This window comes from Lacerta agilis, chromosome 8 (genome assembly GCF_009819535.1).
Source record: "Lacerta agilis isolate rLacAgi1 chromosome 8, rLacAgi1.pri, whole genome shotgun sequence".
NCBI classification, from domain to species: Eukaryota; Metazoa; Chordata; class Lepidosauria; order Squamata; family Lacertidae; genus Lacerta; species Lacerta agilis.
In genome coordinates, this window is record NC_046319.1 from 7,786,307 (window position 1) to 7,809,198 (window position 22,892).

Below are 22,892 nucleotides of genomic sequence, written 5' to 3' on the forward strand. Positions count from 1 at the left end.
TTAGTTTTCCAAAGTTTCATTAACTGGCAACCGTTTTTCAAAGTGGCATTTTACAGTTGAGTAAAACAACCAGAAGTATGACATGCAAGATGACTCAGAATTTCTCTATTTGTTTCTAATCTTCAGCTAAACACCTCACCAAGAAAATAGACAATAGGTTAATGAGACTTAATTTAGTGACAGTTTTGCTTTCTCATTTGCTATACGGAGAAGAAATTTTAAGTAAAAAATAAAATCAGATAAGCTTAATACAATGCAACACATACTGGTTTAGCAAATTATGTTGGTCACAAAAACATGTACTCTGCCAACCCAAACAAATGAAAGGAAAAATCTGTGTTTTATCTTTATCCCAATCTTTGAATTTCTTAGCATTAAGAAAATGTGATATTACTTGAAATGTTTTTTATATTAAACAGCTCGTGACCAACAGAACAATATGCAATTTACATAGTATAAATGTGTTGTCATATGTATCATTTAAATCCCTTTATATAACTGAGGTTTGTGTTTTTATTATGTTGGAAGCCACCCAGAGTGGCTAGGGCAACTCAGTAAGATGGGCAGGGTAGTATTATTATTATTATTATTATTATTATTATTATTATTATTATTCATTTTAAAGGAGTGGGGAGACAATAAAATGATTTAAAGTAAATTGGTAGCCATTTATTGAATACAGAGGATAAAATCACTCATAACGTTCTGAGGTATCAATATACAGGTGAAACTCGAAAAATTAGAATACAGTGGTGCCCCGCTAGACGAAAATAATTCGTTCTGCGAAAATTTTCGTCTAGCGGGTTTTTCGTCTAGTGAAGCGGCAATGACAGCCGCGCTTTCGCTAAACGAAAAAAAGACGAAAATTTTTCATCTTGCGAAGCAGCCCCATTGACTTTTTCTTCTTGCGGGGCAGCTTCCGCTAGACGAATGCCGTTCGTCTAGCGAGTTTTTCGTCTAACAAGGCATTCGTCTAGTGGGGCACCACTGTATTGTGGAAAAGTCCATTTATGTAAGAAATTGTTTTCATTAGCTTCTGGAGTTTAATATATGAGATAGACTCATGACATGCCAAGAGAGATATGTCAAGCCTTTGTTTGTTATAATTGTGATGATTATGGCGTCCAGCTAATGAAAACCCCAAAGTTGAAATTGTTAACTCGGGGTTCTCATCAGCTGTACGCCATAATTATCACAATTATAACAAATAAAGGCTTGACATATCTCGCTTGGCATGTCATGAGTCTATCTCATATATTAGTTTCACCTTTTAAGTTGAATTACTGAAAGAAATGAACCTTTCCACGATATTCTAATTTTTCGAGTTTCACATGTAGTACATGCAGGTCTCGCAAGCCGAACACAATGCGTTTTCAGGAAATCGTATGTTACACAAGCGTTCACATAACGAGTAAACCACTTCCATTAGACCCACAAGCTAGAGGTTCCCCACCGCTTGTGTAAATTGACACTTTCTGTATCTTTTTCTTGTTCTTCTGTAGAAATTACTTTTTAAAGAAAACAAATGATAACTTTTGTGTAAACCACACTAATTTCCTGCTACTGATTGGCCACTGCTTATGCTTCTGCTCTACCACTTATTCCCACCCTGGGAAAAGCACCTAAGCTTAATTCACTTCCTGACCTCACCAGTTTCATCACTGTGCCTTAATAGCCAAGCAGTTAAAGCCAGAGCTGTGGCAGCGGGGTGGGTTGGGGGAACCCTTCCCCTCCTATCCTCTTTAATGTTCCTGATCCATACTCACAAACATAATAATATAATCACACAATTGTAGAGTTTGAAGGACCCAAGGGTCATCAAGTCCAACCCCCTGCAATGAAGGAATCTCAACAAAAACATCCATGACAGATGGCCATCCAGCCTCTGCTTAAAGGAAGGAAAGTCCACCACATTCCGAGGAAGTCAGTTCTGCTACTAAACAGCTCTTACCAGCAGAAAGATCTTCCTGATGTTCAGTTGGAATCTCATTTCTTGTAACTTGGAGCCATTGGTTCAGGTCCTACCTTCCAGAGTAGGAGAAAACAAGCTTGCTCCATCTTTCATGTGACAGTCATCTTCAAATACAGTATCAAAAGGGCTATCTTATCTCTTCTGAATTTACAACGTTCTGGTCATTAAGAGCTGCTCTTTTGGTTTTGTAGGTGAGATTACCGGTACATGACATGCAATACCAAGGTTTTTCCCCAGAACAATTTAAATGGCATTTTGCATTATTTCTAAATAATTTTCAAGGACAAACTCAACAAACAACAAATTGGATTATCTAGAAAGGATTTCAAGGATAATTAACCAAATGAAATCAGCTGGTGTACACACTTTAGCAACTGCTGCAAGTATTGATTTAGCAGTGCCCAAAATTCACAATTGCTTTTAAAAATCCATTACGGTACTAAGCGTTACTAATTTGCAGTGGCACCTTGTCAGTTCTAGAACTAGCCAGTTTTATTGGAGGTAAACAGTAATACTTCCCACTTCACTCTCCCCAAGGTGGTCCTATACCCCATTTTCAAATCTAAGAATCTTGCAATTCCTGAAAGAACTCCGTTCCATTAAAAGAAATGAATTAGAGTCACAGCCAGACTATGATGTACAGAAAAAGTGGAGGAATGCAAATTCTGGCAGGCGTCAATCTTCGCTTTTTCCACCCATTGTCAGGAGTGTGTGCAGGAGCCAGGCCCCATAACCAGCACGCTTCCTGCCTTGCTGCGTCTGGCCTCCTGATTCCTGCCTCCTGCTTCCTGATCCCTGAACCTCGGCTTCTGGACTCCTTGCTTCTTGACCCTCGCCTTCGTGACTCCTTGCTTCTCGACCCCCGGACCTTTGACTTCGTGACTTTCTGCTTCCTGACCCTCAGACCCCTGGTTTCTGGACTCGCATTCCTGCTCCCACCTCGCTATCTTGCCCCCGGTCCTGATGTCCTCTGCTGGGACTTCGTTCAGCCATAGACTGGACCATGACACCCATGCCTGCCAGATTGTTATGGCAATGGAGAGGAAAGCAGTGGTCAGAACTGAAAGCTGATGACGGGGAGGATGATGATTAAGTAGCAGAGAGGAGAAATCAAATAGTAATTACATAGGAATACATGGTCAGGGGAGGAAAAAAACAGTATAATAGGTTGATCCAGATAATGAACTCTGTGTACACCAAAGGGCCTGGACATACTCCAGATACTCAAATGAATGATAAAGTGTCATCTTTTCAAGACAGAACTCTTGGAACAGAGAGTGACAGAAGCCCCTCAGCCAAAACTATCCCAAGGACAATAAAATATGCAAAGAGAGGAAGGAGCCTAGAAATTTTCTGTGTGCATAGAGACAATGAATGAGACAAAAGCAAACTCTACTGGAGGCACTACCATGGCAGAAGAACAAGGCCCATTTAATTTGTTGGCCAAGTAAAAGATAGGATGGTAGATGAAGAACTGTGCAACTGATTAAGTCCAAAGGGCTTTGGACTTCTATTTCTTGAACAGCAGTCCACCATATCCTAAACCACTTCTGAAACTGAAGGAAGAGCCAAAGGAATAGGGACCTGTTCAAAGAGCCTAGCTGATCTGCACAAGACTTTAGGCATGACTGAAATAGCTCTTTGAATCTCATACATTGCTAAGCAAATGGTGGTGTTTCAAGAAAATTGCACCTCTTCAGAGTCGCCCAAGTCACTATGTGCTGCTGAATTTTCACTATGGATCCTGTTTCCAATTCACAATCAGAAGACTGGTCGTGTCACACTTTTATAAAAACAAAACAAAACCAGAAGTATTTTTATTGGGAATGGGGAAGGAAATCCCCAAAAAGGATATTACATTCTTTCTGTATTTCACATTGCCACAACTGCTGCAGGACTACAATGAGCAAAGAATTGGAAGACCCAAGATTTACCCACTATAGATGAATGGCAACTATAGATGAATGGCAAATGAAGATGATGGACTTCATGGAATTCGACAAATTGACAGGGAGACTCCGCGACCAGGAAGAAGAGATGGTGGAAGAAGATTGGAAAAAATTTAAATTATATCAGGGGGGGGGGATGTAACATTATTAAAGCTTAGGGAAGAAATTATAGGTTTTCAGAATTTAGCTTAGAATTAGGTTAAATTGGGATTGAAAGAAATGTTGGTTTAGATTGTACTTCCCTAGAAACTGCCAATATAGATTTTGGATTTGAAATTCAGAAGGGGGGGGCTGGGAGAAGTCACTTAAGATGTACCATGTGTTATAAACGTGGAAGTCATGTTATGGTAAGAAGAATTTTTGTTTTTGTATTTTCTCTTTTTTTTGTTTTTATATTCTTTGTATTTTCTTTTTTCTTGTATTTTGTGAGTTTGATTTTCCTATGTTTTTCTTCTGTAAAATGAATAAAAATTATTTTAAAAAAGAAGACTGGTCGTGTCCACACAGAGGAGTTCTCTTGCTAATGGGTTGTTCAGATCTGATTTTTCTGTGTGTACACTTGTCACGCAAGTGTTTACACACTCCTTTTCCCAGTCATTATATTCATTGCAATTCTGCTACTTGCCATCTACACCAGTGGAAGGAGCTTAACAGAATGTATCCCATGATTTCAAGTCATGGGTCCAAGAGGGTTTCTTTTCGTCCTGCCACTTTCCCCAGTTCCAATTCAGCAGTTTGTTTTCCCAGGGAAAGCAGTGGGACAAGAAAAACCCCTCTCAGACCTGTTACTTTGAAATCAAATGAAGGGGGAAGGGCCCCAAGCTGTGTCACTCTCCTTTCTTGCACTCCACTACCTTTTCCATTCTGGGCAGGCATTTAGGTACAGTATTTCTGTTCCTGTGTTGTTAGTGCAGCTTTAAAAAAGACCTACAATAAGTGTCCAAGTGCAAGAACAAATGTTGTAAGCATGTTGCACAATGGGGGAAATGGATGGTTTACTTTGTGTTTATTACTACTTTGTATCTCACATTTCATCCAAAGAGCTCCTCCACGCCCCCCCCCATTTTATCCTCACAACAGCCCTGTAAAGTAGGTTAGGCTGAGAGACAGCAACTGCCTCAAGGTCTCCCAAGGGAGCTTCACATGGCAATGTGTGGGTTTGACCATTGGTCTCCCAGGCTCTAGTGCAACACTCTAACCACCACACCACAATGGTTGTGCTTTTGAGGGCAAGGGCACCTCAACACCCCCTATTCCATGGCTTCCATATATATAAAAAAGGAACAGACAATACTTGAAGCAGCGGCATTTCAATTAATGATTACTGGAGTGTCTGAGGCTCCATACCAGCTAAAGCCCATGAGTGTGAAGAATAACCAAACAAGCACCTGATGAGCTGACAACAATGAGCATGGGACCACCTGCTTGGACTCCCAGAAACAAAATGACTAGGTTGTACTCAGCTGAGGAGCAAATGGACACAAAGGTGTGGCAATAAAAGTCACTCACTAAAGTGTCACACGTGAAAAATAGCCCCCCCCCCCGAAAAAAGTGCAAAAGAGCTTCCACACCAGCAGTGGCTGCAGATGCGTAATGAGTTATTTATTGGATATTGCACAGTAAGGGGAAATCCACATTAAATGGGAAAAGTATGGCCTAGATGACAATGAAGTCATATGGATGCTGTGAAAAACTTGCATGCACCAGAAACACTGGTTTCACAATAAACTCATAGCTGCAAGTTTCAGCAGTAGTCCAGTAAGAAGTCAGGTAGTCTTAAGCCAGGGGGCAGCAAACATTTTCAGCAGGGGGCCAGTCCACTGTCCCTCAGACCTTGTGGGGGGCCAGACTATTTTTTTTGGGGGGGAATGAACAAATTCCTATGCCCCACAAATAACCCAGAGATGCATTTTAAATAAAAGCATACATTCTACTCATGTAAAACACCAGGCAGGCCCCACAAATAACCCCGAGATGCATTTTAAATAAAAGGACACAGTCTACTCGTGTAAAAACACGCTGATTCCCAAACCGTCCGTGGGCTGGATTGAGAAGGCGATTGGGCCGCATCCGGCCCCCGGGCCTTAGTTTGGGGAACCCTGTCTTAAGCACACAGCAGCCTATATTGTTTACAAGGTCGTGTTAAAGCAAACAAGAAAGGATTCTCATTTTACATCCCAGAAGGTGAGAAATAGGCCCAACTCTTCCAGCTGTGTGCAATTACATTCCACTTAACATCTCTGTGACACCTAAATAGATCGCAATATAATCTGGTACCTGGCTAGAGATTTTACAGGATGACTGTGAATACTGCTACTCCAACAAGTAATTTAGAAAATGGGTGGTACAGAAAGCCAGCTTGTGAGATTTCTGGATTCCTCTCTGAGTCTTCTCTCTTGATTCCTTCTGTTATTTGAATCCACTGTTTGTACAGGGTGTGTCTGCTGTTGCATGCTGATAGCTTATAGGAGCAGAAGGTGAGAGCTGAGAACAGGGTGGGGACCAAAGTTGGACAAACTACCCCAGAAGTAGCATGGCATTTCCCCCACCAGAGGTAAACTAAAGCTTAATGCAGACAAAGAGGTGTATGGGTAGTTAGGGGATGATAGATGGCTTCAACTGGCCAGCTAAACCAATATATATACACTCCAGCTTCTTTTCTTCCCCTCAAACTTGGGAAAAGAATCAATCCTGTGGGATATTATGCTCCAATTGCCAAGATGAATCCCACATCATCTTCTGAAACTGGCCTCCAAGCAAGGACCAAAACCATCAGATACCTAAGCCCATTCCCTCCAGTCGAGAAGCAAAATCGGCAGACATTCTGCCCCTATCTACTTCCTGACACAGTTTACCTAGTAAGGTGACCAAAGGTGTCTCAGTCTCAAAATTAGACCTGCTTGAAATGGGTCCAATAGGTTTCATCCAGAACCTGGCCTAAGATGCTACCACACCGTCAAGAATCTTGCCAAGATTCCTTGCAACCTCTAAACATGACCTAAAGATTGTGCCCCAATAGCTTCTGTAAAGGATCTCAAGTCTTCCTCTTGCTGTTTCTAAATATGCTGCCACCCCAAGTTACATCTTAGTCACTTCTGCAAATTAGACAGTCCTGCTCTGGTCAGATTCAGTCATTGGTCACTTTGTAAAGGTTAATTGGTAAACTCGGTGCCTTTAGGTCTCTCCCAACAACTTATGTTTCCACAGGCGGGTGCACCACAGCACACACTTTCAAGAAGGGATTACAATACTTAGGAGTAGGGCTGTAGCTCAGTGACAGAGCATGCTTTGGACGCAGAAAGTCCACTTTCAATCCCTGGCATCTCGAGCTAGGACCCTAGTCTAATACCCTGAAGAGCTGCTGTCAGTCAGTGTAGAGCTACCGGTAAATGGACCAATGGTCTGGCACAGTATGTTTAGGGAAGTTTTTAATGTTTGATGTTTTATTGTGTTTTTAATATTCTGTTGGGAGCTGCCCAGAGTGGCTGAGGAAATAATAATAATATTATTATTAAGCAGCTTCTTATGTTCCTAAGACCCATCTACGAACACCTAGGAACATCTACAAAGGACTTTTGAAGCCAACAAGGATCTGTTTCAGTGTATCTGAAGAAGTGTGCATGCACACGAAAGCTCATACCAAGAACAAACACAGTTGGTCTCTAAGGTGCTACTGAAAAGAATTTTCTACTTTGTTTCGACTATGGCAGACCAACACGGCTACCCACCAGAAAAAGGATTTGTATTGGAGATGATGGTTGCTGCTGCTGAAACTGTCCAATTAGGACTTCATTTTATTTCATTCTGTTGAGGGGCTTCAAGCACAGGAGAGGCAGGGCAGCATATTAAATAAACAAATGACACTGCCTACAGTGGTAAAAAAGAGGCTTTATATAGAGATAATGGATTAAATGAAATGATTTTCCTAGCCTGCCAAAACCTGATGACTTTTCAGCGTCACAGGAAAGAAAGGTATATGGAACATAGGCAAGATGCTGAATGATAGATAACCTGCAAAAATGTGTAGCCCAGAAGGCACTCTTTAGATACAAATCTGTTCTGCCAGATTTTATTGGGTATGCAACCTTCCAAGTTCTGCACCAGGTAAGCACAATACTAAATGGTGTCATGCCCCCTTCTGAAAACGAAGAATAGTCCACTGGGAAAATTTGGTAGCAAAATTATTAAGGTTCATTTTCATTCCATATTTTAATTAAAGTTATGGTTAGACATCTTTCAGTTCAGGTTTGAATGATGCTCTAAATAAGCCACAGTTTTGCACACACTGAAATTAACAAAGTAACAGGTGCTACCACTCTGCTATCACTGGGCCATAGCAAATAGATTCCCTGGTGGCAGCAACATGGCCCAATTAGTGGCATATATTGTGTGCAGCTTATAAAAATGCTTTAGGGTAAAAAGAGAAGAAAAGTTTCAATGACCCAATTTGCCATAAAAGAAAAGGGAGAGCTGAAAAGCCATCAAGGAATTTTGTGAGAATGGAGGGGGAATAGATCTTTTTCTTTGCTGATACCATGAGTGCAGACTTTGCATTTTTGACAGCAACAAAATGAGGAAACTATGTATGCATTGCGGACACCACAGAAAAAAATGATCAAGAAATGCAATAACAAAATTGTAACAGTTTCCAGCTCTCTCAATGGTGAAAATATCACCAAGGTTTTTCTTCCTGCATGGGATACCTTTTTTCTTGAAAGAGGCTTTGTACTAATGGTCTGCAACTGACTCTGCTACTACCACTGGTGTCATAATATTTTCCCAAAATTACGCATCCCATGGGCTGTTAGCCAAATTCAGCAAAAGGGGTCTGCACAATTTCTAAAGCTATTAAATATGCTTCTATGAATGTCAGAGGTGGCAGGTCTCATTCAGGCATGTCAAATGGTCCTCCTCATCCTGGATCCAGTGAAATTCAAGAACCACTGCTGAATACAGATGGACTTAGTGAAAAACAGTCAATGTTTTCAGAGGTCTACACATTTCAACACCCATTTCATATTTGATTTATTCACTTTGATTCTAGATGTTCAGCTCAATGGATAGACAGTTTTAATTTCCATCCCTGTCCTGGACAAACTGAGAGGCACTTGTTTCACTTTTTCAGTTCATTAACTGTGAAATAGGGGGACTAGAGCTCTATCTGTCTAAAAACTATGGAAACAATCTGCAGCCTTGATTGGTTGATTGATTGATGGTTGGTTGGTTGGTTGGTTGATTGATTGAAAGCATTTTCTTCAGCCAAAAAGGCTCCCAGAGCAACTTATAGATCAATAAAAAAAGACAGTCCCTACTCTCAAACTTACAGTTTAAAGACATGACACAAAAGAAAAGGGGGATGGATAATTAGATATTGTGTCACTTAAACATCAAACATGCATGAAACTGAGACTTTTGTACTGAAAGATAATAAACTGTGCTCTGCATCATGACAAAATTGCTGAGACACTACCATGCAGCTCAGGACATTTTAAGATATAATTTTAACATATTTCAGAGATCTGCAAAGCTGAGAGAAAGCAGCTCTCACACACATGCCGCCAAATTGTCTCAGGGTCTGGAGCAGCAACTTCTTTGGGAGCCCTGGGGTCCTGTGATTTTCAAAGGATTTTAGCCCACATTTTTAACCACTCAAGGCAGGCTAGCATATCATCACAATGCAATATTAAGATGGTATACAGCTGTCCTGGAAGACTCACCATACTATTAAAATTTGCCTGCAATAAGTACAGCCCTAATACTCACATGGCACTGCAGCAAGGGACAAGAGGATCGGACAGCACTATGCCTGAACAAACTGTGCAGCCTAGAACACTTCTACAACAAGCAAGGCTCCCTAGCAGAAAAGTCTAGCACAAAGCTTGCATTTCCTATTTATTGTCCTTCCTCTTGTTACAACCCTGTGTCTTTTTCAGTAAACCCAAAGCATGGAAGTGTGTTGCCCCTGGAACACCAGTAGACTGGTTGGTCTTAAATGTAGATGCAGATTCTGGTTTTTGCTTCTGTATTAACCAGCATTTTCAGAAGTGCCACTTACAAAGTGCAAGGCAGCAGGTCACAATTACTGAAACCCAATGTGAAGTCACTTTGGCAGCAATTGATTATAAGCATATGCTAAGCCAAGGCATTTAAAAAAATACAAGCGGAATAACTTAAAGCTTCTCTCATCCCAACCTGGAAAGAAACAACAATTTACGAAGAGGTGTATTTTTAGCACAGTGCTTAGGAAGCAAGAATCACAGCTCCTTGATAATGGTAATGCTCACGAGGATTCATCAATTGGCAGCTCAAAGGATCTCTGGAGCTGGCAAGTTGACAGTTTCTTGTCTGGTACAGGGTACCCCCCCCCCTTCCCATTTCTTCATATTTCGTTCATTTTATGTGCTGAAACACTCCCAAATAGGAAATGTATTAATCCTAGAGAACCACTGTTCAAAGAAGCAGAACTGGCCTTCTCAACAATTAGTAAAACAATTGTTTTACTAATTTGAATGGTGCCACCTTTTAACATTCAGCTGGAAGTTTGCAATTGGAAGCCTTTGCATGAGAATTAATCCATCATGGATGCTTCTCAGGTGCCAGAATAATCTCTGTGGAGCTCTGGCAACATCCCAAGCCCAGCACTGAACAAGAAGGTTCATCTATGCTCATACATTTCAGTTAACCTACACTGCACAAGCTGGCAGTTGAATGGAGCACATGCTAAAAAGGACAATGACATGAATACATGGGATGAAATTCTTTGGAGAAAAACAAAGGCTGGGATCCAAAGAGCTGAGCTGGATGTGGCCAAGAGCTTACAAAAGGGATATTTAATTTTCCCTCTGGAATGACAGACACAAACACCATAAAATTAAAATGTTTTGTATTAACATCAGCCTACTTTAAACATTTCTCAAAATATCTGACCCACTCCCTCAAGTCAGAGATTACGATATATTTGCTAAGAAATAAACCTTACACCTTTCACAATGAAAAAGTCATTTGCATCTTCAACTTTATTTCCAGTTGAACTATCACTCCCTTGTTTGCCCGAGAGCATTCCTGCATGTTTCTGTCTGAACAGGTTGCTTAGTCATTAGACACCTATCAGTTAAATCCTAATGAAATAATTGGTGGGTTGACATGCTGCCACCCAAAGAGAGAGATACAAATGAGGCCAGTTAAGAAATCATAATTTCCTCTCTGTACAGCCTTCTATTACTGACAAGGTGAATCACCGGTGAGAACCTCTGGAGAATGTTGCCACACCAGTTAGTAGCAAAAGTAATTTCTAAGGCACATGAAAGCTTCCTAGGGCTTACAGCAGCTCCAGATAATATGCACCACTGACTTTGATTAAATGAAGTACAGAGTGGTAGCCGCTGTCACTTAGCTTTTCCCTTGCGTTTAAGATCCTCAAATCCAGAGGCTTCTTGATGGCATGGGAAATGTGACCATGTGAACAAAGGCTCCCTTGTCCATAAGGGAAGCAGCTCTGTGTGCATGACAACAGTTCTACAAAATAAACAGGGTAGCTCTTCCTTACTTGCATGGGGACATCATGTGTACACTGGAACTCCACCAGAGTTTTGCACAGAACTGATAAACTATCCAGTATGTGTGCAAGTATGGCAGAAGAACAAAAGGGTGAGAGCAAAGATGCAATACAGTGGTAGCTCAGTTTAACAACAGCCCTGTTTATGAACTATTCGGTTTACGAACTCCACAAAACCGGAAGTAGTGTCCCGGTTTGCGAACTTTACCTCGGTTTAAGAACGGAAGCCGAATGGTGGAAAGGCACCGGCGGCGGGAGGCCGCATTAGGGAAAGTGCGCCTCGATTTAAGAACTGTTTCGGTTTAAGGAGGGGACCTCTGGAACGGATTAAGTTCGTAAACCGAAGTACTACTGTATAGAACAAGAAGATGACAGAGGCCTGCTCCTCAACAGATGGGCTGTGATTACCACTGGGCCCACCAAGTGTCTAAACCTGTTCCTCACAAGGAACATTCAGGGAATGTCTATTAACAAGTCCCTAGCAGGACAGACAATATACCCCAGATAGCATGTCAGAGAGGGGTTTGGCCCACCTAACACCCTGATTAGAACAAGCTGCCGAGCTCTGCTGTTGTTCAACTTATTTGCTCTAACCACAGAATGTAAAATATCAGAAGGGGAAGTGAGAGTACTTTATATGTATCTTTGATATACCTATGTTCATAATATTTATTGAATGAAGAATATACCAGGGCATAGTTATCAAGTTTGGCTACATACTTCTATGTGCATTGCTGAAAAATTACTATCACTGCATAATTTTCAGGAACACACATGACTGGGGACAGGTCCATGAACGATGGGGTGCCCAAAAGCAGTAGGCATTTATTCATTATGATCATTTAAATCCTACCTTTAAAAGAGAGAAGTCTTTCTAAAGTGCCTTACAAAAAAGTAAAACAATATAATTTACGGTATTTTGTTAATACAAAAATATAAGCCCAATATTCATAATAAGTCTTGCTTCAAAGCCAACTTAAAGGAGTTTTTCAGGAAAGCTATTCTACAGTTCTGGATCCATCACTGAAAAGGTTGTGCACTTGGCATCTGTCAATCTGATCTTCCCTAGCAGCTATCCAGAGAACAGGTACTGTCTTAAGAAATGTCTAGGCTCTTATAAGCATACATTCAAACAAAAGTGTGAGGTACCTTCTTCCCTTTGGTGTGGGAGTTACCAGTATATGCTATGCACATTTTCTGAGATGTTTAGGCAGGAGTGGGGCACCTCTGGCCCTCCAGATATTGCTGAACTATTGCAGGTCTCATCATCCCTGGCCATTGGCTATGCTTGCTGGGGCTGAAGGGAGTTGGAGTTCAGCAACATCTGGAGGGCCAAAGGTTCTCCACAGTCACATTAAGGGGTTTGGGATAGACAAAATTTGTTTCAAGTCCCACAGAGTCACATAAATATACCATATTTTTCTGTGTATAAGACTAGGCTTTTTTCTTTAAAATAATGTAAAAAATTAGGGGGCGTCTTATACTCTGGGAAATCTCCCCCCCCCCATTTTCTTAAATCTGAGTCCCCCAAAATAGGGGGCGTCTTATAGATGGAAAAATACGGTAATATGTGGATGGGTCAAAAACAAATATCTACTGGCCAAGAACTATTTTCTTTTCAGTAAGGCTGCAAGTGAGCAGTCTTGTCACATCTAGATTATGAACCTATAACGAAGCATAGCAGACACTTAAGACAGTAAAAAAGGACCAATTTTGATTAGCCTATCATACCAAAAGCCTATCTAGTCCAGCATCTTGTATCCTACAGTGGGCAATCAGACACCTATGGGCAGTCAACAAGCAGGTGTTATGAGGCAGTGGCATTTCAGGTAATTTCTTACAACACAGGACATAAGCACAATATTCATCTCCTACTATTATTTCCCATGTTTCTGATCCTGGAGCAAACACTATTACAGTGCATTTGACCTCCCTGAGATGGCAGGGTAAAACCACATAAATCTATTGTTTACAATCCTTCTGAAGAAGCCCTGAAACTAAAGTATTTCAAATGAAACTCTAACACTGCTTGCTACTACGAGAGAGAACCTCTATTCCTGACTAGTACACTGCGAATCTGTTATTTATAAGTGTGTTATTTCTCCATACTCCTTGTTGTGGTAACATGTAATCTCTATTCCATTTTATAACACCCTGCCCTCAAAATAGTCCCATTACTCTCCTCCTCCCTTTCTGAAATTCATAGCATGTGAATAACACAAATGGGAGACCACCAGGGCTCTCCATATCACCACAGTAGGACAGTGAGATGCTGCTGCACCAATTTACAGTCTGCCAATGTTTGGAAGCTTTATCTTTGCAACCATATGTGCCCAAACCCTCCCCCCCCCCTTCCCCCAATATCTGAAAGCCTGAATTGGCTCCATCACCATCACTTCTAACTCTTTCTTTGCCTGAATGAATTTCTGAAGCTTCTTGTTACTCCATTTAAATACTTTTCATGACACAATTACTGAGACAGGCTGCAAAGAGCTCTAATTAACTGTGACCTCTCTAATGAGGCAACTTTCCCAAGTTCTTGCCAAAGTGTGTGTCAGTGGTGTACTGGGGCAAGCACAAACAAAATTTACAGAAACAATGTATGAAATGTGCAGTAAAGAAACAAGATGAAGTGGCCAACACTACACCATAAAGTGCTGCAAGGGGCTTATTTTAAACAAACACATTTAACGGCAAAACACTTAAGGGTTTATACTACTGGAGTGTCTCTGGTTCTAGATAAGCTGAACCAATGGCATAGTCAGTCAATGGAGTGTCTGTAACACAGAGCTGAAAAGAGTCAACTCTCCCCAACCCCACACAAGGCAGCTCCACCCCCCCCCCCATCCTTGTCAGTTATCCCAAGCCTCCAGTGGCTTTGCAAACCTTAGTGCCAAAATTAGCACTATCTGGCTTAGGCTCAGGTTAGACACAATATTCCTGTTCTCTGTCTGGTGGGCTTGCATGCTACCTCTTCCATCTGGTACCAATTTACTTCCTCCTTCCTTCCATGGCTTCCTTTAATCATGGGGTGATAGATAAATATAATAACCCTTAATGCTGTTATTCCAACAAACCCATGTCGAATTCGTAATCCATACTATACAGTACAAGAGTGAAATATCTGTCAGCTGCAGTTTCTTTCACTTTACCAAAAGGCCTCACATATCCATTTTGATTTCGTAGGAAGTTTTACACAAATTTTCAAGTCTGGATAACAGGAGGCTTAATCAAGCAAACCTTGGAATCATGGCACAGTCAATGATCAACTCTTATGGATAGGAATGCCATGGATAAACCCAGATAACAACTACCAGACATGCAATTTGACTGTTAAAGTTTGCTTAACTAATGGGTTCAACTCTATATTTGCAAATAAGCTGTATTGTTACCAAAAAAATGAACTCCAGACCACAAGACTAATTAATCATTGCATTCTTCACTCCCCCAGAAACAGCAGATGTCAGTAACAAAAGCATAGCCCTGCAGAGCTAGTAGAATTCACTTAAATAACATGGGGGGTGGGCACAACAGTAAAAGAAAATATGTTTGGAAATATTAAGTCTCTTTTCCACATTAAGCTGAAGGGCATGAACAAGGAATTAACCTTGCTATCATCAGAGTACAGTAATAATTTTGTCCAGGCTGCTCACTACTAAACCTGTTACTGCTCAGGATTCTTTTTAGCAATAAGAAATAACCTTCTGTTGAGCCCCTAAACAACTGCAGGTGATCAAATATAAGCATTCAATGCAGCGCTTGCTGAACCATCCCCATTCGGTTCACGCCATCCGGCTTCTGACAAAGAACCTGTGTCACTGCAAGCCACACTGCTGGGGGAGAGGGCGGGGTGATGGAGGGAGGTGCATGAGAAAGAGATGCAGACTAGGGAAGAGATGCAAGCAGAAATGACTGACAATTTCCCCAAAATACATATTTCAAATAACACACAATTGCTCTCTATCTACAGTTCAACTGCCCACATTTACTGGAGGAGAAGAGGAGGCTGAAGTGAAAAAGAATAGCTGCTTCCCTCAGCCTTTCAACAGTCATTATAACCTCTCGTCTAGATACTCAGTACTTAAGAACACCCCAGATATTTCACTGTGAAAATAATCATTGGTAAATAACAAAATAATAATAATTAAGAACACCATAAAATCAATTTTCAAGAGACTGCTCTCTGGGCAATGAAGACAGGGAGGTTTCCCTCTTCCTGGTTCAAAACAAGGCTCCGAAAGCATTAACATCTTACATCCTGCACCTTCCGTGGTGCTGAATCACCTTTGCATCATCATTTCAACAAATTTGGGTGTCAGACCTGGCAGGCATGTGTATGACTTGTTGCTTCATTCTCTCCTAATTATCTATCAATCTCTCCCCTAACCTAATTATGATCCTAGTGCATCAAGGCTTTTTTTTGGAACAGTCAGGTGCTCCTCTTATCCCCACCCAAAACCATTCATCACCACCCCTTATTGAGTTTGCATCTGAGATTTCACAGCTCCCCATCCTCCATCTACCTGTAGTAACCACAATCCTGTACTACTTGACAGTATATCCTCAATCACCTTCACATTGCTTCTCCTAAGCTCCCTTCACCCCATCCTCACTCTTCTTGCTCCCCACATTTTACCGAAACCTAAGGGACTTGGGTGGCACTGTAGGTTAAACCACAGAGCCTAGGGCTTGCTGATCAGAAGGTTGGCGGTTCAAATCCCTGTGATGGGGTGAGCTCCCATTGCTCGGTCCCAGCTCCTGCCCACCTAGCAGTTCGAAAGCACCACAAAAGTGCAAGTAGATAAATAGGTACCGCTCCGGTGGGAAGGTAAACGGCGTTTCCGTGCGCTGCTCTGGTTCGCCAGAAGCGTCTTTGTCATGCTGGCCACATGACCCGGAAGCTGTATGCCGGCTCCCTCGGCCAGTAACGTGAGATGAGCGCCGCAATCCCAGAGTCGGACACGACTGGACCTAATGGTCAGGGGTCCCTTTACCTTTTTTAAGGGCAATTTATCCAGTCTGCTCACTAACCAACATTCCTGTGCCCTCAGCATACCTATACCCTTCTCATTTTGACTCTTCATCTTATCCCCACTCCCCTTTTGGCCTTCTCTTCAATCTTACCTATCTTTTACTAACTGGCACCCCACCTTCAATTATTGTTCTTTGTGATCCCTCACCCCTTCTTTTATTCCCCTTCCCCATATTCCTTCCAACTTAATGCCCTCTTTCACATATTTCTTCTGTCCTCTTTCATTCTTTCAAATCTCTCCATTTCAGTAACCCACCATTTTTGGTCCTCCATATCACAGTTTTGACATCCTACCTTATTCCAAAGCCTTAATTTGGGGGTACACCTAATTCTGACACTTCTCCTAAATGTTAACATTTCTTCCCAACACCACAAATTATGGAGATACCTATCTCCTCCCTAAATTGATACTCTGTCTTTTCTAACCTCTTGATTTAGGGTACTGCATACACATATCCCTTGAACATCTCATCTTTTACTCCTCCGCCATCCCTGTCCTTTGGGGTTGTAAAAGATGTCAAAATCATCCCCTGAGTTAACACCTAACTCTGAAAGATCTTAATAAATTGTTGATTAAAAACATCACCACCATCATCATCACTGAGAGGAGGAAAGTGATATGAGGGGGGATAGATTCTTCTTTTGACCCTTCGGCATCTCTCCCCTCTCTACCACCCCATTCACCTTGACATCCCCTCCCCAATGTTATTGTTAAATCCCCTTTGAGGAGGTCGGATGTTGGTGATGATGATGACAACCAATGCTGATGAATGACAGATCCAACCACCCACCCACCAATCTTATTGTTAAAGCCCAGTTATGATGATGATAAGATGCTCCCCCAATCTTAATGCTAAAAACTACTTCACAGGGAAGGGATGAATATAATGATGAAGATGATGAAGGCCAGATGCATCTTATTGTTAAAAGCCCACTCTGCGGAGGTGAGCAGGCCCTGAAGATGTTGAAGAAGAAGCAGGAGGCCAAATTCCACCCCACCCACACAATCCATCGCTAAATTGCAGGGATGAGGATGCTGACCTGATTCCTCACCCCATACACGCTCCATTTGTAAGCCTAAACTGGGGGGGGGGGGGGAGAGAGAGAAAGTGTGTGTTTACAGTTGTGGCGCTGGTGAAGAACGGATTCCCCCTCCCGCCCCACCTTATTGTAAAAGAGGTAGAGGAGGAGGAGGAGGAAGGCCAGCCAGGTCCAGTCCCCGTCTCCCTCCCCCTGCGCCCGCCGCATCCCGTTTCTCTCCTCCTCACCTCCAGCTCCGTGTCTCCCGGCTCGGCCACGCCGATGATCTCGCTCGGCAGCTCGGCCAGGTCCGTGACCCGGATCAGCCCGTCGTGGAGGAAGATGGTCTCCTCCTTCACCGACAACCACTGCGCAGAGTCTGCCGCGGCGGCCGCTGCCGCAGCAGCCGCCGAACCCGACGCGCCTGCCGGGGACCCCATCAGGAGGAGGCGGCGGCGGGTGAAGCCGAGGCGGCGTTGACAGCACCTGCCTCAGCGTAGGGGAGGGGAAGGGATGCTGTTGCTGAGGGAGGGAGGCGGATCCCTTCAACCCCCCGCCATGGCGGGGAGGAGCCGAGCCAAGGAGAAAGAGGGAGAAGAGGAGGAGAAAGGGAAAGGGAAAAGCGGGGGGCGAAGGGATTTTTTGGGGGGTGGGGGTAGGGTGGGTGATGAGGGTCGAGGGGGGGGGCCAGTCAGTAAGGCGGCGCCTCTCTCCCCTCTCCCCTCTCCTCTCCCTCACACACACAGGTGACAGCGCGACGCCATGTTGGAGGCGGAGGGCTGCTGAGGCGGAGGGACCAGCATGCACCGCGCGCGCCGAACCGTGATAGAGAGAGCGAGGGGAGCGGAGGCCGCGGCGCGCGGGCAAGGAGTGCGAGCGGGCGGGAGTGACTGACAGGTGCGCGCGCTCCAAAAGGGAGGGGGGAGAGCGGCGGCGGCGGCGGCGACGTCGACGACCGGGCCGCTCACTGGCCACCAGGGAATAAGGATCCCGCCCCCTTTCGAGCTGGTTGGCTCCGCCCACCTCTCCCCTCAGGCGCCTCTCCTGCCTGGTCTCCCTCCGGCGGCTTCGGTTCTTTTCTTTTTTAATTTCCCTCAGAAAATTTAAAAAAAATTGGGCTTGGCCCAAGGGGGAGAGTTCTTTGTCTCTCTCTTCCTCTCCACTGAACCGTTGTTCTCGCTGTTTGTAATAGCGACCTATTCCGTGTGTACATGGCGCGTGGCAGAGCTACATAAGCAAAGAGCAGAGGGTCCCTGCCCTCAAGGAGCTTCCAAATATGTATCTGTCACCTCACAGGGTACAAGTTCCGGTCACCCCTGTTTGAGTAAATGGGCATACTTTTAAATTTTCATTTAGTATTTGTATTGTTCGGTAAATTTGTATACTGCCCTTCACCCGTAGATCTCAGGGCGGTTCAAAACACAAGATAAAAACACTAGATACATAATAAAAACAAAAGCAAGACAAAAAAACACAAACCAATAAATCCTGTTCCCATTTTACATGCCAGCTTTAAAAATTCGTGTCCGCCTGGGTGGCTCAGTTGGTTAGAGCTTGGTGCTGATAATGCCAAAGTTGCAGGTTTGAGCCCCATATGTTATATATGCTGTAAGCGGCCTAGAAACCCAGCCAGATGGGTGGGGTATAAATAATAAAATTATTATCACTACTAGTATTATAATAAACTTTTATTATTTATCTCATGTCTGGTTTTAGATAGGCTTTGTCAGCCCATGAGAGTCATAGTCCAAAACACCTGAAGGGCACCAGGTTGGAAAAGGCAGGATTTTGCTCTAAGTTGATGTCGTCGTTTGTTCCTGGTTTAGAATGGTTTCTGATCATTTATATTCCCATTTGTGCTTATTTCCCTATCATGGTCTATACTCGATTCCTTTCTTATTTCTAGCTCAGCATCACTAAACTTTCTAGATGTTTCAAACAGTGCCAAATGACTAAGCCTGCCTTACACAGGATAACTGGTTTTCATACAGGCTTATTCCCAGATATGTCTGGTTAGGTTTGAAGCCTTCCATCTTCCAGATGAAGGAGGGCAGTCCTAAATTAGCCAGATTCCTCCTTGCACTTCAAAGCCATCCTTTCCTCTTGTGCCTTTGGTTTCTAGGTCTTCCTCTCACACTGCAATATCTTCTTGCTGCGCTGGCAATTTCCAGGACCCTTCATCTCATGCTATTGCAATTGAGGAGGCTGCTGTTAGTACGTATGTAAGAATGTCGGGACGCTTTCCAATACACAGCAGTACCGATCCAGCGATAGAATCAGGTACCTTAGATGGTTTTCTCATCCTGCTTCGCTTAAATTGCTTTACAAATCTCCAAAGTGCCATCTGATAACAGACTTATAAGACTCTCTCCCAGAGGCAGAGGCAATGCAATCCTTCCAAGGCAATCATCTGAAGCCAGAAATATACAGGGGGGAAATAGCTGGCGTCATATTACAACGTATTTTTATACACAATACATATTATGAGAGAAACCTGAGTGAAGTTATTTGAGATAAATGCAAGACAAGCAGGACCTGAGTAATGAAAAGTGGGGAGCAAGAGGGAAATGTAATAGTTATTGGCATTTTATTAATGAGAATGTGCAAATTAGTGCTCAAGTCGGAAAGGTGAGATGCATTTTGGCAGAGCCCAACCTATGAAAATGTGTACGTTAATCACTCAGCATCCCTTCCTTTGTCCCTGATGCCCAGTGGGTTAAACCAGCCTTTGCCAATCTGGTGCCCTCCAGATGTTTTGGGCTCACAACTCCCATCAGCCCCAGCAAGCAAAGTTGCAGCTAAACCAATAAATAATGGCAAGTTCTTGGGGGTTCACAAGGCAGTTCACTCCATTTTCCCAATGTTTCCTTAACTATTTATTTATTCATAAAAATATTTATATGCCAGTATTTCATTAAAAATATTGAAGTGGTTTACAACAAACATACATAAAACCATAGTTAAAATAGTATAGAAAAACTTAAAAACAGATATTGGTTAACCATTGTACCGTAGAAATATGTGTCTTAATTGCCTGCATAGGTCTGGCAGAACAGATAAAGAATCACAAAAGGGATTTGCATAGAAACCTGCTGAACTGAGCAAGATTTCACCCCCATTCATCAGCCGATAAGTGGGGGTTTAAATCCTACTGCTATGGCTGCATGCTGCTGTTCCCTGTTAGGAACAGGAGTGCACAACCAATGCCTGATATAACCTGCCCCTCTCCTTCTCATCAGATGACACCACGAGTAATGTCAGTTGATGGGCAGTTTGGTGTGGTTTGGGGAAAATGACCTTGTGGGCCAACCTGGACCCTCTGTCCAGCTAAGATTGGCAGGCAGATCCCACCCCTGTTCTATTTTAATCTCACAAAAGGCTGTGGGCTACCCAAAATGCCTAAAAGCACATTTCTCCATCTATTATTGCAGATGCGGCTTTCAGGGGAAGGGAGGTATTGCATTAAATTGTTAAGTTTTATACAAATCAGCAGCAATAAGATTTATTATACAACCATAGACCTTTTTATATAAATCCTATCAACCCCTTTCTCTTTCTCAGTAAGTGATGTAGTCTGCAAGGCACAAACAAAAAAATAAAGACCAGAAAAGGTTACCTTGCAGTAGTGCTGACTATTAGTTTACTAAGGTTAAAATGCCAAACCGGGGCCAGCATAGTCAGTAGGGTTGACAGACCTCTAGGTGACATGAAGAATCCAGTTTTTCCTTGATCCCTCCAGGTGGCAGGAAGAGGGCTTTCATTGCCAGGTGGGTGAGAGTGTATTAAACAATTTTTTCTTAGATGACTGCATGCAGCTTGCAAGTTTCAGTCTGGCAGGAGTCAACTGCAAATTATTACATATGCTCTCAGTGTGGGTGGGTGTCTGCACTTCTCTGCCCCCCCCCCCAATTAACCTGTCTCCAGGGCTCAGTAATGGGAGGGAGCACAGAAGAAGAATAACCAGGGATGGACCCAGTTATATCACCAGGAGACACCTATAGGTCTCTGGTTTGGGACCTGAAATCTCTGACCTGGTAACCTTAGTTAGCAACAACCTGTCATGACTCATATATAGCGTATAGCATGGTTCTCAGCCAAGATGCTCCACACTGATTCATTCCCATGCACTTCCTGTGTGTTGACAGGAGTGTCAAGCCTCAGAAGAGCAATTTCCTCTGTTATTATTTAGCCGAGTTCCTAACTGGTGTCATTTGTATGGCATGAAGAGTTGCAGGATGGGTTTTGACTTCTGGTAACAGATTTTCGGTGACTGCTGCTTATGTGCTAGTAGTCTATTACTCCAAGTTGATCGGCAATTTCACATCCTTTATAGGACTCTATACACTGTTGCAGCATGCAAGCCCAATATCTGAATGGCCAGGGACTCCAGGGGCCCCAGCACTGGCCCAGGGTTCAGTTACCTTGGAATGAAGGTCAATGGAAACTCTGGTGTCTTTGGCACCAGCACGGAGCAGACATGTCTTTTTGTCTCCAGCTTCCAGCACCAGCTTCTAAGCATCATCACACAAAACTCTGATACACAGCCCTTCCTTGGCCAGTTGTGGATGCCATATCCAGCCAGCTGAGGTGGGCCCACCAATGTCTCTATGGCAACAGAGCAGTCTTTAAAGATGTGAATGGCAGGTACTTAGCTGAGCAGCTAAGGCAAAGGAACAAAAGAACCAGCCTGGCTGGTAAAGCAAGCTTCCTCCTATAGATTCTAGCCTCCCATACAAAAGATTGCAGGTTTGGAAGAGACCCACTGGCATGGATGACTTTCTAAGAGTATTTGAGAAATTGATGGTTATTGCTGGCTTCTAGACATGGTAGCAGTGCTATCCGTTCAGGGTCAGAGGCAGCAGTACTTCAGAGTATCAGTTGCTGAAAGTCACAGAAGAGGCAAGTGTCCTTGTGCTTGGGTCCTGCTTGCTGGTTTCCCATAATAGGCATCTGTTCATCCACTGTGAGAACAGGATGCTGGACTAAATGGGCCACTAGCCTGATCCATCAGGCTCTTCTACTGCTCTCAATTCTTACTCTTATCAAACATGATTGTTCTACAGTATTTGAATCTTTATTCACGCTTGGATATTTTGAGTTTTCCTGCCCCTGCGGTATTCAAAGAAGCACAAGCAGCCTATGAGGTTCAACTTATTTGCCCTGGAAATTCTCAAATTAAAGGCATTATGTGTGTATCTAATGATGACTAACAAGGGCCTCATTCAAATAATCCTGCTAATGTTCGTTCCTATATACGTAGTTGGATGATAGCGTAATTTTCCGGACTCGTCAAACATGGCAACATCAGCTTGTTACATCATTTTATTTATAACTTAAGGGTTGTATTCAGGCACTGGCACTTGC

The 22,892-nt window shown here is 43.0% G+C and overlaps 1 protein-coding gene across 9 annotated transcripts in view; it reads right to left on the reverse strand.

Moving 5' to 3' along the window:
- The window catches only part of HECTD4 (HECT domain E3 ubiquitin protein ligase 4), a 112,138-nt gene that overhangs the window by 86,540 nt on the left and 2,706 nt on the right, over positions 1 to 22,892 (reverse strand). For 8 of the 9 annotated variants that reach the window (XM_033159287.1, XM_033159288.1, XM_033159284.1 and 5 more), the window contains exon 1: positions 17,777 to 18,129. The exons of the other annotated variant lie outside the window; for it this stretch is intronic. In XM_033159287.1, the coding sequence (XP_033015178.1) occupies positions 17,777 to 17,968 (192 nt within the window). In that variant the 5' untranslated portion in view covers positions 17,969 to 18,129. Of the gene's footprint in view, positions 1 to 17,776; positions 18,130 to 22,892 lie in introns of those variants that run through there. 9 annotated transcript variants of the gene reach the window in all.